The 13,713-nt window shown below is 36.9% G+C and overlaps 1 protein-coding gene across 1 annotated transcript in view; it reads left to right on the forward strand.

Moving 5' to 3' along the window:
* Window positions 1-349: 349 nt before the first annotated feature.
* The window catches only part of LOC127495576 (TRPM8 channel-associated factor homolog), a 52,118-nt gene continuing 38,754 nt past the window's right edge, over window positions 350-13,713 (forward strand). Inside the window, exons 1-4 of the mRNA XM_051862502.1 lie at window positions 350-870; window positions 1,049-1,691; window positions 1,762-1,936; window positions 2,656-2,847. Of these exons, the coding sequence (XP_051718462.1) occupies window positions 350-870; window positions 1,049-1,691; window positions 1,762-1,936; window positions 2,656-2,847 (1,531 nt within the window). The remainder of the gene's footprint in view (window positions 871-1,048; window positions 1,692-1,761; window positions 1,937-2,655; window positions 2,848-13,713) is intronic.

Genomic DNA, 13,713 nt, shown 5'->3' on the forward strand with positions numbered 1-13,713 from the left:
TGAGCTGGTTTATCTACAGATAAAGGTGAGTGTGTGCATATTACATATATAGCCACAATTGGGATGGGATGTAAAGTTTAAATTGTTTATATCATATTTTTATATAGTATATTATACAATATAATTTTTTTTAACAAAATTTTTGTATTTTTCTAAATATGTGCAACTTGTTTTTGTTTTTTTCTCTCTTCTCATTTTCTGTCTTTGTGTAGGACTGAAAACCAATCGGTATCATTTTTCTGCATGCACAAGCTCTGGTTGAACAAACCCAGTGTTCAGACCCTGTACATCTGATTGTTAGTTAAGAGTGATTGATTTGAATTCACTTACTAAACAGAACTAGTCCACCATGGCACGTGAACAGGACTACTGCACTCTCATGTCTGGGCTGCAGGAGCTTGATTTCCAAGGGAATGCAGTGCCCAGCGATCTCGTACTAATAGGTGAACATGCCTTTCCACTTGCCATGAATCCACGAGGTCAGGTGCTGATGGCTGCATCTCATTACGGTCAGGGACGTATAGTGGTGTTGGGGCATGAGGAATACCTAACACGCTTTCCTGGCCTCATAAAGAATGCCATAATGTGGCTCATGCAATGTACCGGTGATGTTGGCATTGTAGGGATCAAGGGAAGTTTACATTCAGTAGCTGACAACTTGAACTGCTCCCCTATCAAGACAGAGCTAGGAGACTTTCGGGATGGATTAGCTATATATATCACAGATGCTTACAGTGTCGAGACCTGTGCAAAGGATCTGATTGCTTTCCTCAAAGCTGGAGGTGGTTTGATCATTGCTCGCCAAGCCTGGAGTTGGTCTTATGACCATCCACAAGAAAACACTATAAGGAACTTCCCAAGAAACAAGGTGTGCAGTGTTGCAGGAATTTATTTCTCTAAACACCCAAGAGAAGTTGGCAAATTTCCTGTTCCAAGAAATATCCCTTCTAATTGGCTTGCTGTATCGTAAGTTCAGAATACAATTTTTGCTTTTTACCCATTCTTTAACAAACCATGCGTTTTCACCATCTGTCTTGTCTTTTTTCAGAATAGGCAAAGACTTCAAAGATGATCTAGGGTTCCTGCTACAAGGTGTGTCCGAGTTTGACACCAAAGGTAGGGATATAGCATCTGAGGTGATGGTGCACGGACCATTAGCATTTCCCATTGCGGTCACTCCAGCTGGAAAAGCATTCATTGCTGGTGCCTATTATGGACAAGGTCGAGTAATTCTGGTATCCCATGAATGGTACCTGAGCCGGGACTCTCTGTCCACACTCATGATCAATGCTATCAAGTGGCTTGATGAGGGTCGGACGGGTGCTATTGGGATCCTACCCAAACTCAAAGCAGCCCACGCAGTACTGAGCAAATCAGGTTTAGATTGCCAGTTGACTGGCTTTAGAGAAGATCTAAGCGTCTACGTCTGCTCTTCTTACAGTGATGCCCAGTGTGCAGAGATCCAAGAATTTGTTGCTGAAGGCGGAGGTCTTCATGCCTGGCATTGGGCCCAGACCCACCCTGGCTGCAATGTGTTGACCGAATGCCCAGGAAATCACATTCTTAACAAGATGGGATTGAGCCTCTTAGGCAACACCTTGGGTGGAGGGTTATATAAGGCCCCAGAAATAGAGCATTGGTGTAGAGAGGGGTACCACTTTCGTAGCACGCTGCAGCGCTTTGTCGAACATGTAAGGCAGGGGCAAAAACTGACTGATCATGAACAGGGCTGCTTGAAGCAGCTGGGTAGGTGTTCCACAGGTGTGCAGTAATTGTCCTGTTGAGAGTGCCAAAGACCACCTGATGCTCCACATTGGGACTGAGGTATACAAAGTGTCACCCAATCCTGATGCCCTTCTTCCATACATCATCAAGGACAGACCCGACTTGCCCACTGTGTCTAATGCAAGAGTTCGGATCAGTGCAAACACTGCGGGTATGAAAGGTTTCTTGCCAAATGCAGAAGGAAAATGTTATTCCTTGTTTAAGTTTTACAATTTCTGAGCACTGTAAAATTACTTGTTTCAGCTTGTGAAGAATGGATAAGCACAGGCTTATATCTTTCTCCTGGTATGAAGACGTTCATAACAATACCTCCAAAGATTGTTGGAAAAAATTGGCAGGTAATCAATAAAGTCGATACTTCAATACTAAGTCTGTACTGAAATTTTAAAAATGTTACTCTTTGAGCGCTGTTGAGCGGATTCGTAAACACCTCTGATTGGCCATTGTGTTCACGCGTTCAACATTTATGTCTGTGATTAGCTACAATGATCAACGCACGGCTATGCACAGGTAGACGCCTGCTTTAAAACTCTTCGTGTGTATCTGTGTAAGTGTTCAGTGAAGAGTGACACTGATGACTATTTACAAAATTTTTTTGAAGCGTTGATCGTTGTAGCCAGTCAGAGACATATCTCATGAGCGTGTGAACATGGTGGCCAATTAGAGGTGTTTACGAATCCACTCAACAGCGCTCAAAGCGTAACATTTTTAAAATTTCAGTACAGACTTGGTACCGAAGTCGGCACTTTTGACAACACTAATATACATTGCATGTCATTCTAGAAACAAATTTATTGCTCATAGGGCTTGGAGAGCATGTTTTTAACATGAGAATGTACTCTATATAGGTGCAGCTTGGTTGCTAGACAGATAACACTGGTAGAGCAAACATCCTGAAACGGGCTCCTGTGGTCCATGAGCGATTCCACTTGGACAAAGAAATGGTCCAGGTCGGGAATCTGTGGGGAGGGCTCATCTACCTAATTGCACCTCCCCAGAGCAAAGTGGACGGGGTGGAAATTGTCGTGCAGGTCTCAGTACAGGCTCCATACTTCAAATCTGGTAAGAATTCTGAATTAATGTTCAGTGAGCATCACAGTAAGGTTTCTATTCAGAACATTTAAAGGTATGTGGTAAAACTTGTTTTGTCCCTCAGGAGAGACAAGTGTAGCTGACTGGGTGAGCAGGATCCGTTCTGCACCTGCCCCCTGGGCAGAACTTGAGTTTGAGAATATCATCATCACATTAGAATCCCAGTTTATAAGGAATCTGGACCGCCCTGATGAGGTGGCTAAACTTTGGGATGCCATAATGAGAAGCATAGCTGACCTGGCAGCCAAGCCTGCCAAGTTTCCCCACAAGGAGCGGTTTGTTGCGGATGTTCAGATCTCTAGCGGTCAGTGGTACTATTGCTGAGATAAAGAACCGTTAACCATCACAATTACAACAGAATCATGGCATTATTATTAATTATATTCACACAATCCTAACGATAATCCTCCTGTTACCCCCTCAGGTTTCATGCATTCTGGATATCCCATCATGATGCACTCCAAGTCTGCCCCAGAACTAATAAACATAGAGGAAGCCTATAAAAGTGGTCTTTGGGGACAAATTCATGAGTTGGGTCATAACCAGCAGCGTGGAGTTTGGGAGTTCCCTCCACACACCACTGAGTGCACCTGCAACCTGTGGTCAGTGTACATACATGAGGAAGTGCTGCGAATGAATAGAGCTAATGCTCATCCCGACATGATTCCAGAAAACCGCCAGGCTCGTACCAAGAGGTATTGCAATGGTGGTAAGGATTTAAATAGCTGGAGCGTGTGGACGGCACTTGAGACTTACATGCAGGTAAACAGACTGCGAATATTGTTTTAGCAGATTGTTTAAAGGTGCAGGTGATCTGGGAAATGTTAACATTAGCCTGCTAGCATTGAAATTTTAAAGCAAGAATGGATTATTTGTGAGCCTTGGAAGTAATGATTTACTCTTTTTTCAGTTAATTTTTAATAAGAAATTTGTCATTTAAAACAATAAAATCATGAAAAAATAAATATAAAAATGTTATTTTATGTAATTATTATAAAAATATCATTATATAAATATAAAAAATATATTTATACCTATTTTTGTGTGATGTTACATCATCTCTCTAACCTTTTTTTTTTTTTCTTTTCTTTTTTTTCAAGCTTCAGGAAAAATTTGGCTGGGATGCTTTTAAGAAAGTTTTTGCCGTCTACCATGATATGAGTGGAGTGCCAAATGACAATGCAGGCAAGATGAATCTGTATGCTGAGACCTTCTCCAAGGTGGTCAACCTGAATTTGTGCCCCTTCTTCAAAGCGTGGGGTTGGCCCATCCAGCCCAACACAGAAGAGAAGATCTCTCATCTCCCTGAGTGGAGTGACCATCCTATGGTCCAGTACGCATAAGAACGTCTCAGATAGCTTTTAAAGTTTGTAATTGAGGGGTAAGATTAAGTATAAAAGATTATATATGCTTATCTGGAGTTTCATGGACATTATTGTATTCATGAGCAATTGATTCATACCAATGTGAGGCACATACTTAGAAATATAATTTTGAAAAATCTGAATATTCTTGCTTTTAATAAAATGTGGCTATAGGGTAAGTGGGTTAAGGTTAAGTACAGTATAACCTGAACATGCATGTTAAAAACACAACATACACATAAAAACTAAAAAGTAAACCTTGGCCTGGTCCAGTTTAGTGCTGAAGGGGAAAATATATTTAGTAGTTTTTGTTTACATGTCACTTATATGCCCCAGTGGTCTTTTGACTTTATACTGTTTGTGATAGAGGCCTTTCATGGTGTTTGCTTTCACACTGTTCCTAGATTTTCATTTCGAAAAACAAGAAGAAAAATGTTTTGTACAAGTTTAAATGTGTTGCAGCAAAGAATGATGACTACTGACGACAATGTAGCAGTCGCCTCAATGCTGTATTGTTTTGTATGATAACATGTTCTGCCACATATATTTGGAATCATGCAACTGTCAAATTAAAGTGATCCTGGGACACTCCTGGGTGAAGTGTGAAAAAATATCACATACATTTAACAATATAACCAATGTCTCTCTGCATACATATAATAAACTCACATAAAGTGATATATACTATAGCTAATCTCAACTGCTTGATTGTTTATATCATTATTAAATGTAAACTATAACATCGCTCAGCTCTAAACTAAATCTGCACAATTAGGCATCAAAGTACTATAAACATTAATATCAGGAATTACCATAATGCTGCTTACAATGCGTATTGTAAGTAAAACAGTATATACATACAACTGACTTGACTTTTGATGCAAAAATATGTAAGACAAAAATTTCTGCAAGCTGAGACCTCTAAAATGAAAAAGGATTCAAATCATAACAATGCTTTCTTTTCAAGATACAAACATTTTTGATATATAAGTGTTTCATTTCTGCCAAGGAATATCAATATGAGATGTGTCACAAAAATGAAAATTTACAGAGCTTCAGTAACAGTACTAGCTACATTAAACTGCTATACTTAATGTTGAATATAATGTATAATAATGCAGTTGGGCAATATTTGTGATAATGCCAAATGTCTGATTTTTTCCGGTAAAAAGGGCTTACATTATATGCATAGTAGCTACAATTCAGTATTTTCAGGTTCAGAATCATGAATATTTTTATTCTGGTGTCACCATTGTTTTACTGCTTTAATAAGTTCTCTCTTAGGTTTCAGCTATCCTAATTTTAATTCCGTGTTAAAATTCAGTTTTATTGTTCAGTGACACACCCAATCAAATCTTGAAATATTGTAAATTCTTTATTAAGTTGTATGTACAATATATCAGGTGTCTAATGACTATATTGGCCAGACTCTGATCACGGATTCTCTTCTTGAAGTATTCCTCCTTCTGTGTCCCTGTCCCAAAAGGCACCCTAAACACTTACGGCCTTCCTATGAGTCCGCACTTTTGTGACGTAACGTCGCTTTGACTGTCGGGAAGAAGTCTGCCGTGGAGCTCGCACCAGTGCGGGCTCAGCAAAAGTGCGCATCGAGGGCGCATATTGGCCACAAAGGGGGCGCTCGTGAGCAGCCTTCTGAAGCCTAAAATTGACAAATGGGACACCCTATGGTCTCGTGGACTTAACAGACACACGCACGCGGCAGCCATTGTAAGTCCACAAGCCCGAAAGTGCATAGATGTGTGCCATTTGGAACAGGGCCTGTGGCTTATTGAAGCCTCGTACCTCTGTCACACGATGGACACACTCAGAGGGGACGAGATCAGCTGCTGCTGGTCTGGAGGTGATCCAGATGAGAGCAGAGGGAAGCAGATTCCCCGCAATGAGGTTCATCAGCACCACGTCCACTGATTTCTTTTTGTTAGCATTTCGTAGAGTCTCATTCCTTTTAAAATGTAAGGGAAGACGACACTCGTCCAGACCATCAAAGATGAACAACACTTTATATTTGTTACTGGATATTTCCTTTTTTTTTTTTTTTTTTTTTTGTTTCAGGGAAAAAGACATGAAGAAGATCTGAAAGACTGAGTGTTTTGTCCTTCATCAAATTGAGCTCTCTGAAAGGAAGTGGAAATATGAGCAGGACGTCCTGATTCTCTTTCCCTTCAGCCCAGTCCAGGATGAACTTCTGCACAGAGACTGTTTTTCCAATGCCAGCGACTCCCTTTGTCAGCACAGTTCTGATGGGTTTGTCTTGTCCAGGTAAAGGTCTAAAGATGTCATTGCATTGGATCGGTGTGTCCTCTGTTGCTGCTCTCCTGGATTGTGTCTCAATCTGTCTCACCTCATGCTCATTACTGATCTCTCCACTCTCACTCTCTGTGTAGATCTCATTCAGGAGTGTTGGGTTTCCCTGCTTTGCTGTTCCTTCATACATGTTGACATAAAAACTACATTTAACTAAGCACTCATAGTCTCTGTGAGCAACACAATATATGTTAAAATATCAGATAAAGATAAAAAAAACTATAAACAATGTATAAGAATAATTATTCATTATCAGAATACTGTTCTGCCATACTATGATCATATTTTAATAGAAATGTTCTACCTGAGATCAGTCTGTGTATCCCCAGATAGCATCAATGATCGAAATAACGTTGAATCAATGTTAATGTGTCAACGTTAACTGCATTGAATCAATGTCACTTTTGCACCCGCAATTAATGTTGAATCAATGTTAAAATTTCAACAAAAAATCAATGGTAATGGCATTGAATCAGGGTTACAATGTGATGTTGGTTCAACATCATGCTTACACTCTCAGAAAATGAAACACAACTACAACTGACTTAAAGCTACACAGCCTGAAATCAACTGAAGATAAAAGAAGACAATCAATCTCTCAAGATCTCAGCAGAAATTCTTTTTGAGAATTAACAGAGGTTTAGATGTTGGTTTTATTGAAAATGTTTGGTCACCATTTTGGTGGTCAGTGGTTCCTTTAGTTGGCAGTTTGACTCTTGCCTTTTTGTGTGAGTTTGTGGTCTTTATAACAGCACAGCTGTTTCTTTCAACAAAAAAACAGCTGAAGTTTATGTCAGTGTGTTTCTGATGTATTGTTATAAAAATATCAAACTTCGCGTTAATACAATTATGATACTGTCATATGCTTTGTCAGCACATAAGTTCTTGGGATCATATTTTCGTATTAACACATCAGAAAATGTTGTAATGGTGTATTTCATAAGAGAGTTAATTTTGCTAACCCTCCATATTCTCTGTTTTTTAAGAAGTTGTGAGTTAATGTGAATTTTTCCATATCAACACACCAGAAAATGTAATGCTCGGTTTTGTTTGAGAATGATTTTATCTAGTTTTCTACGTGCTAGCTTTAGATAATCACTGATTCTTGAGAAGTGGGGCAAAACAGGGTGCGAAATTGAAAAATAATAAATAAAACCTTATACTCAGACAAATTAAACTACATTTATGTATCTTATGTACTAAGCTACTGAGCTATGCTTTGATACAACCTCCCAACTTTTCTCTTTTTTATCAAAATTTGCTTTGTTTATGATGACTACAGTATGCCATCACTTGAACCACACAAAGAGGTCTCTTTCTCTTTGGTTTTTGACTGAGATTCAGCTATTGCAACAACAAAAAATCCATTAAACAAATGCCACCATAATGCTTCAGTGCTAAAAATGAACAACTATTTCTGCTCAGGCTTATACATGAAAACATAGCATACAATCCTCAACAGTGGTGACAATAATTATTCATACTGCAGTGCATGATGGGAGTTTTGTCCTATGGTAATACCCAGCATGCATTGCAGTGTGAAGCATTTTTCTTTTTTTTTTATCACCATTGTTGAGATTCATATGCTGATTCTTGATGTCTGTGTGTGTCTAAGTGATGCTGTAGTTAATTTTTTTATGCAGTGCATGGTTTTAAATTTGCTCAATGTATCTATTTGCTGCGACTCTTTCTTTTCATGCTATAGTTTCACAAGATTGGTAAAGCAGAACCAAAGTATACAAATGAAAATATATGATCAGTTGCTTTGGATGCCATCAGGCAATCTCACAATGACTACATATAAAAGCAGCTAATATCTGCTCACTGTAAAGCACTGACTTCTCTACTTTACGACAGCATATGCACTGTTAGAAAAATCTCACATAGAAAGTCAAGTGTCAAGAGCCCAACTTAATCAAACGCTGTTCTCCATGATGGTGGCGTCTTTTTTCTTTTCTTTTCTTGATCAATAAACTTCTGTTAACTCTCAATTCTGTAGATGTTTGAAAATAAAGTCAATCTGGTTAGATATAATATATGAAGAATATATGAAGCTGGTAATGCTGTTTCTGGAGTTGTTTAATCAGATCTACAGAGATTTAATGATTTTTATCTAAAAATGAGTTGATTTCATCTAAGGCTGTGACTGAAGTCAGTTGTAGCTCTTGTGTTTCTCTTTTCTTCAGTGATTCTGCTTGTTAACAGCAGGTGTTTATCATTATTGCTCAATCATCACTTAATTAATTGCTTAATTATCTCATTAACTTTAACTCTGCTTCAGTGTTATTTTAACACTATTTAGAGAGGGACCAAATGTACTCTGAGTAGAGTTGATCTCACTCCGGGGATTTTGCTGTGTAGTGTGTAAGCAATTTGAAAAAACTGTAATTTGATACGCTACTCTACATAAGAAGAACAGACATGCCAACTAGTTACTAACCCGATGCAGGCACATAGCTGAAGTGGACTGATATTGTCTTGGTCTAGAGCGAGGTTACGTAAGGTGTGTTTACCTAACGTGAAAATAAACAGGGCAGACAAAAATCTGCCCCAATGGCTCTCCATGAGAGCGTGCTGCAGTTCCATTTTTCACCACAGATTTACTTGGGAAATTTGTGGGGCACTGTAAAGCTAGGGAGAGCTCAGGGTCTGCCGCCCCGCTTAGTATCATGAATACATGCCTGCCGAATCCATATGCTTCATTTTAATATATCCTGCTCACTTTATGACTTAAAATAGTATATATGTATATGTATATTTACAATATTTTGATAATTTCAATGTTTTTTGCAGCTCTATTTATGATCATACAATCAAGACTGCAAATATTACAGTTTACAGTTGAGCTTGTATTTTAAAGCAGTAGAAAGCACATCATTTTCCCGCTTTTATCCTTGTCACAGCAACAGGGACAAGGTAAAAAAGCAAACAAAATAATAGAGGTAAAAAGTGAATTTTGTAATTGTTTTCAAGTCTCTTGTTGAGTTTTTACGCAATACACACATATTTAACCTGTGATGGTGGAGAGAGAGACTGAAGGGTGCATTTCCTGTTTTCTGTGTGCTCTTTTGAACCCATATCAGTGCATTGCCACAGTAGGATATCTGCTCCAAATAAACTATTTAAGAGTTAGCCAACATTTTTCAAATGCACAAACCTTGTGAGCAAATTTGGTATATTACAGATTTACACACATTTTCAAAACTTGAAATCAAGATACTACCCATTAGAATTGTGTGTTGTGTTTTTAAAAAATGTTTTATGAAATTGAGTCGAAGGCCAAGAATTAGTGTATGGTATAGTGTAAGGAACCTCTGACCACCAAAATGGTGACCAAACATTTTCAATAAAACATCAACATCTAAACCTCTGTTAATTCTCAAAAAGAACTTCTGCTGAGATCTTGAGAGATTGATTGTCTTCTTTTATCTTCAGTTGATTTCAGGCTGTGTAGCTTTAAGTCAGTTGTATTTGTGTTTCATTTTCTGAGAGTGCAAGCATGATGTTGAACCAACATCACATTGTAACCCTGATTCAATGCCATTACCATTGATTTTTTTGTTGAAATTTTAACATTGATTCAACATTAATTGCGGGTGCAAAAGTGACATTGATTCAATGCAGTTAACGTTGACACATTAACATTGATTCCACATTATTTCGATCATTGATGCTATTTGGGGAATCATTCAAAATTCTACAAAATCAGATGTTACCGAAACAGCCTGATGAATTCTTTATGCAATGAACTGCTCACCCAATCCGACAGAGCAGCTGTTGAATGAATCAACTTATGATTCACTCAACTGAACTCCAAGTTCCATGTAAATGAATTTCTTGTTAGTCCTATTTCTATATATGTGGAACATGAAAAAGTTTGTGTTGGTGCGAACATTCAGTACGAGGTACTTCAATCTTAGTTCACCCAAAAATGAAAATTCTGTCATCATTTACTCACCTTCATGTTGTTCCAAACCCCTAAGGCTTTTGTTCATCTTTAGAACACAAATGAAGATATTTTTAATAAAGTCTCAGTGATTTTATTCACATATAAACATTAATCTACTCACACATCAGTTGTGGTAAACGGAAGCTCAAACGTGCTTGCTTAACGTGCGAGAACCAATGAGGTTCATTCTCGTGTATTACGGAGCATGTTTGAGCTTCCGCAAGAAGCAATGATGTTTGTTCTCACTGTTTTGGATATTGATATTGCTATTTACCTGTTTCAAAGAAATATTAATTTGCTTGCTTTTAAAATAATGCCATATATGCCTAAACAGAAATTCTTAAATGCTATATGAGTGGAAGGTACCTAAAAAAATTAGTTGCATAGATGTATGGTATAAACAATTGTATTTGACTTGCTTTGTTTATGAAGTTGTGAAAAACAGAAACAGGTGTAAAATATGTGTGGGAGAAAATTGAGTTAAATGAACTCAGTGTTTGTAACCAACAACAAAAGTTGGTGGGGGAAATGAATTTGGTAATCCCCAAAAAAGCAGTATAAAAAGACTGAGGAGTGAAGCACAGCTCAGATGCTGCCTGCATTAAGTGTGAAGGACATCTGATACTCTATCGACGGACACTTAACAGCATCTCCAATATTGCTGATTAGAGTTTGACTTTAGAGCTTTTAGTTTAGCCGATTTTAAGTTTTATTTTACTTTGCATTAACTGTTTTGTATTGTAACTAATACAGTAAGTGATTTCATTGTTACTATTGCCTTCCGTGAGACTACAAAACTACAAAACTACAAAACTGAGCCTCGATAAAGAACATCCACAAGAGAGTCTTCTACGTCATTCCTAAAGAGCTTCAACCTGCGGGCGGGTGAGTGCTTTATGATTTAGGCTAGATTTGACTAACCTTACCCTACCTGACTAATCATACGGTTAAAGGTGTAAGACAAAAAGGTCACACCGAAGAACATTACGCATCAAGCGTGTACGGTTGAGCTTCTGGTTATGTTCGCTGATCAATATTTATATGTGAATAAAAGCATAAATTAAATCTGTTTATCATATAAAGCGATCGTGTCTCTTCAGAAAATCTGGACTAACTCAAGTAGTTTTTGAGATCTCTTTATGAACGTTTTGAAGCATCAAAGCGGTAGCTGCGTCGCTGTCAACTGAGGGACAGAAATCACTCAGATTTTATTAAAAAACATCGTCATTTGTGTTCCGAAGATGAACGAAAGTGTTATGGGATTGGAACAACATGAGGGTGAGTAAATGATGACATATATTCTCTTTATTGAGACATGTTCTTTAAAACCCCTTTTTAAATTTCCACCCTCATGCAGGAAGGGAACATATCAAAATAAAAAAATGAGCAAAAGTCAAATAATCAAAATCAATAAGGCAAATCAAATTAAAATAATCAACTCCAAATGATATAACCAATTAACTCAACATAATTAAATTAAAACAAACAATCTGTTACAAATACACAAAATTACAAAATTAACTAAATCACATACATTACTTCCAAATCGATTCACCACTAATAATAATGATAATAATAATTGTAATAAACCCTCATGTGGTGCAGAGGAATCCAATGTCTAACCTTGATTTTGTTCTTCTGAACTTTTACTGAATCTTTCAGTGAACTGTTTAACAACTGTTCAGCAGCAGAGCCAAACACACAAACACTCGAAATCCCACACCATTCACATCATCCCGTTATATCTCAGCAGAGGAGGGTTAAACAACAAACAGCATTACCAGCTTCACTTATTATAACCAGATTATTTGCACAAAGGTTCTTATTAAGAATTAACAGATGTGTATGGATGGTTTATTGAAGGTAATAAAGTTTGATGTCACCATCATGGTGAACAGTGTTTGCTTTAGTTGGGCTCTTGACCTTGACCTTTAACGTCAGAGTTTTTTTGGTTGTTGTCATTCAGTGTTTATAAAACAGCTGTTATGGTGAATGATCTATTGGTTCTGTACTGACGATAATATCATTAAGTATCCATAGGTTTCATCCCTGATCAAATCAGGGATGAAAGTTCAGTTTATGACTGATCAAAAGTATAGCTCATCAATGATGAGCTATACTTTTGATCAGTATATATATATATATATGAGATGTAAGCTTTGGGTTCAGTGTTTGTAAAACAATGTTTAGTATATGTATATGTATATATATATATATATATATGTGCATATATATATATATATATATATATATATATATATATATTTATTTATTTATTTACACATTAACAAATACTTGTCAAAAACACTTTTTGAGCTGGAATAGGTCTAGACACAGAGACATCAAGAATCAGCGTATAAATCTCAACAATGGTGACGTTCATGCTGCAATGCATGCTGGGAGCCATCATAGTTTAACTCATCCATGGCAGCATTGCAGCATGAAGCATGTCACTGTTGTTGAGATTTACAAGCTGATTCTTGATGTCTCTGTGACATATACCAATTCAAAACGTTTTTTTTTTTTTTTTTTTTTTTTTTTTTTTTTTTTTTTGCCAAATATTCTTTAAAAAAGTGGTTTATAAAAGGGTTCATTTCTTGAGGCTTCCCTTAATACCACCTGGTGGTCAAAGAATGTAAAACAATCAGATAGGTTATTACAGATGATCTGATGTGATCTGTGATACACTGTGTTTTGCACCAGTTAAGGCTTAGAAATAACAATGAAGAAAAAATCAGTTTCCCCATAGACTAATCTGTTTATATGAATATATGAAAATAATGTGTATTTACAATGATTGTATAACATAACTGTGTAATAAATGTATTGGTTTGAAATGAATGGGGCTATCAAATGTGTGTAGCCTAAATCAATTTTTTGGTCATAATAGGCAGGAGGGGCGATATTATTATTCTAAAACCACACATACAGTAATTCACTTTTTTTTTTTTACAGAAAATTTACTGTATTTTTTATAAAGTATTTTTTTCTGTTTTCTTAAATTACAAGCAAATGTATGTAAAATTACAAAAATAATCAGTAATTAAACGGTAACAAAACAGTTAAATGATAAAACGGTCAAATGAATGGAAGCCAAAAAACCCTGTAGAATTAAAGTAAAATATCCTAATTTAAATAAACCAAAAAAAAAACACTGTTATTTTAAAGGTATTTCCTGAATTATTACGATCAGATACC

This window comes from Ctenopharyngodon idella, chromosome 15 (genome assembly GCF_019924925.1).
Source record: "Ctenopharyngodon idella isolate HZGC_01 chromosome 15, HZGC01, whole genome shotgun sequence".
NCBI lineage: Eukaryota > Metazoa > Chordata > Actinopteri > Cypriniformes > Xenocyprididae > Ctenopharyngodon > Ctenopharyngodon idella.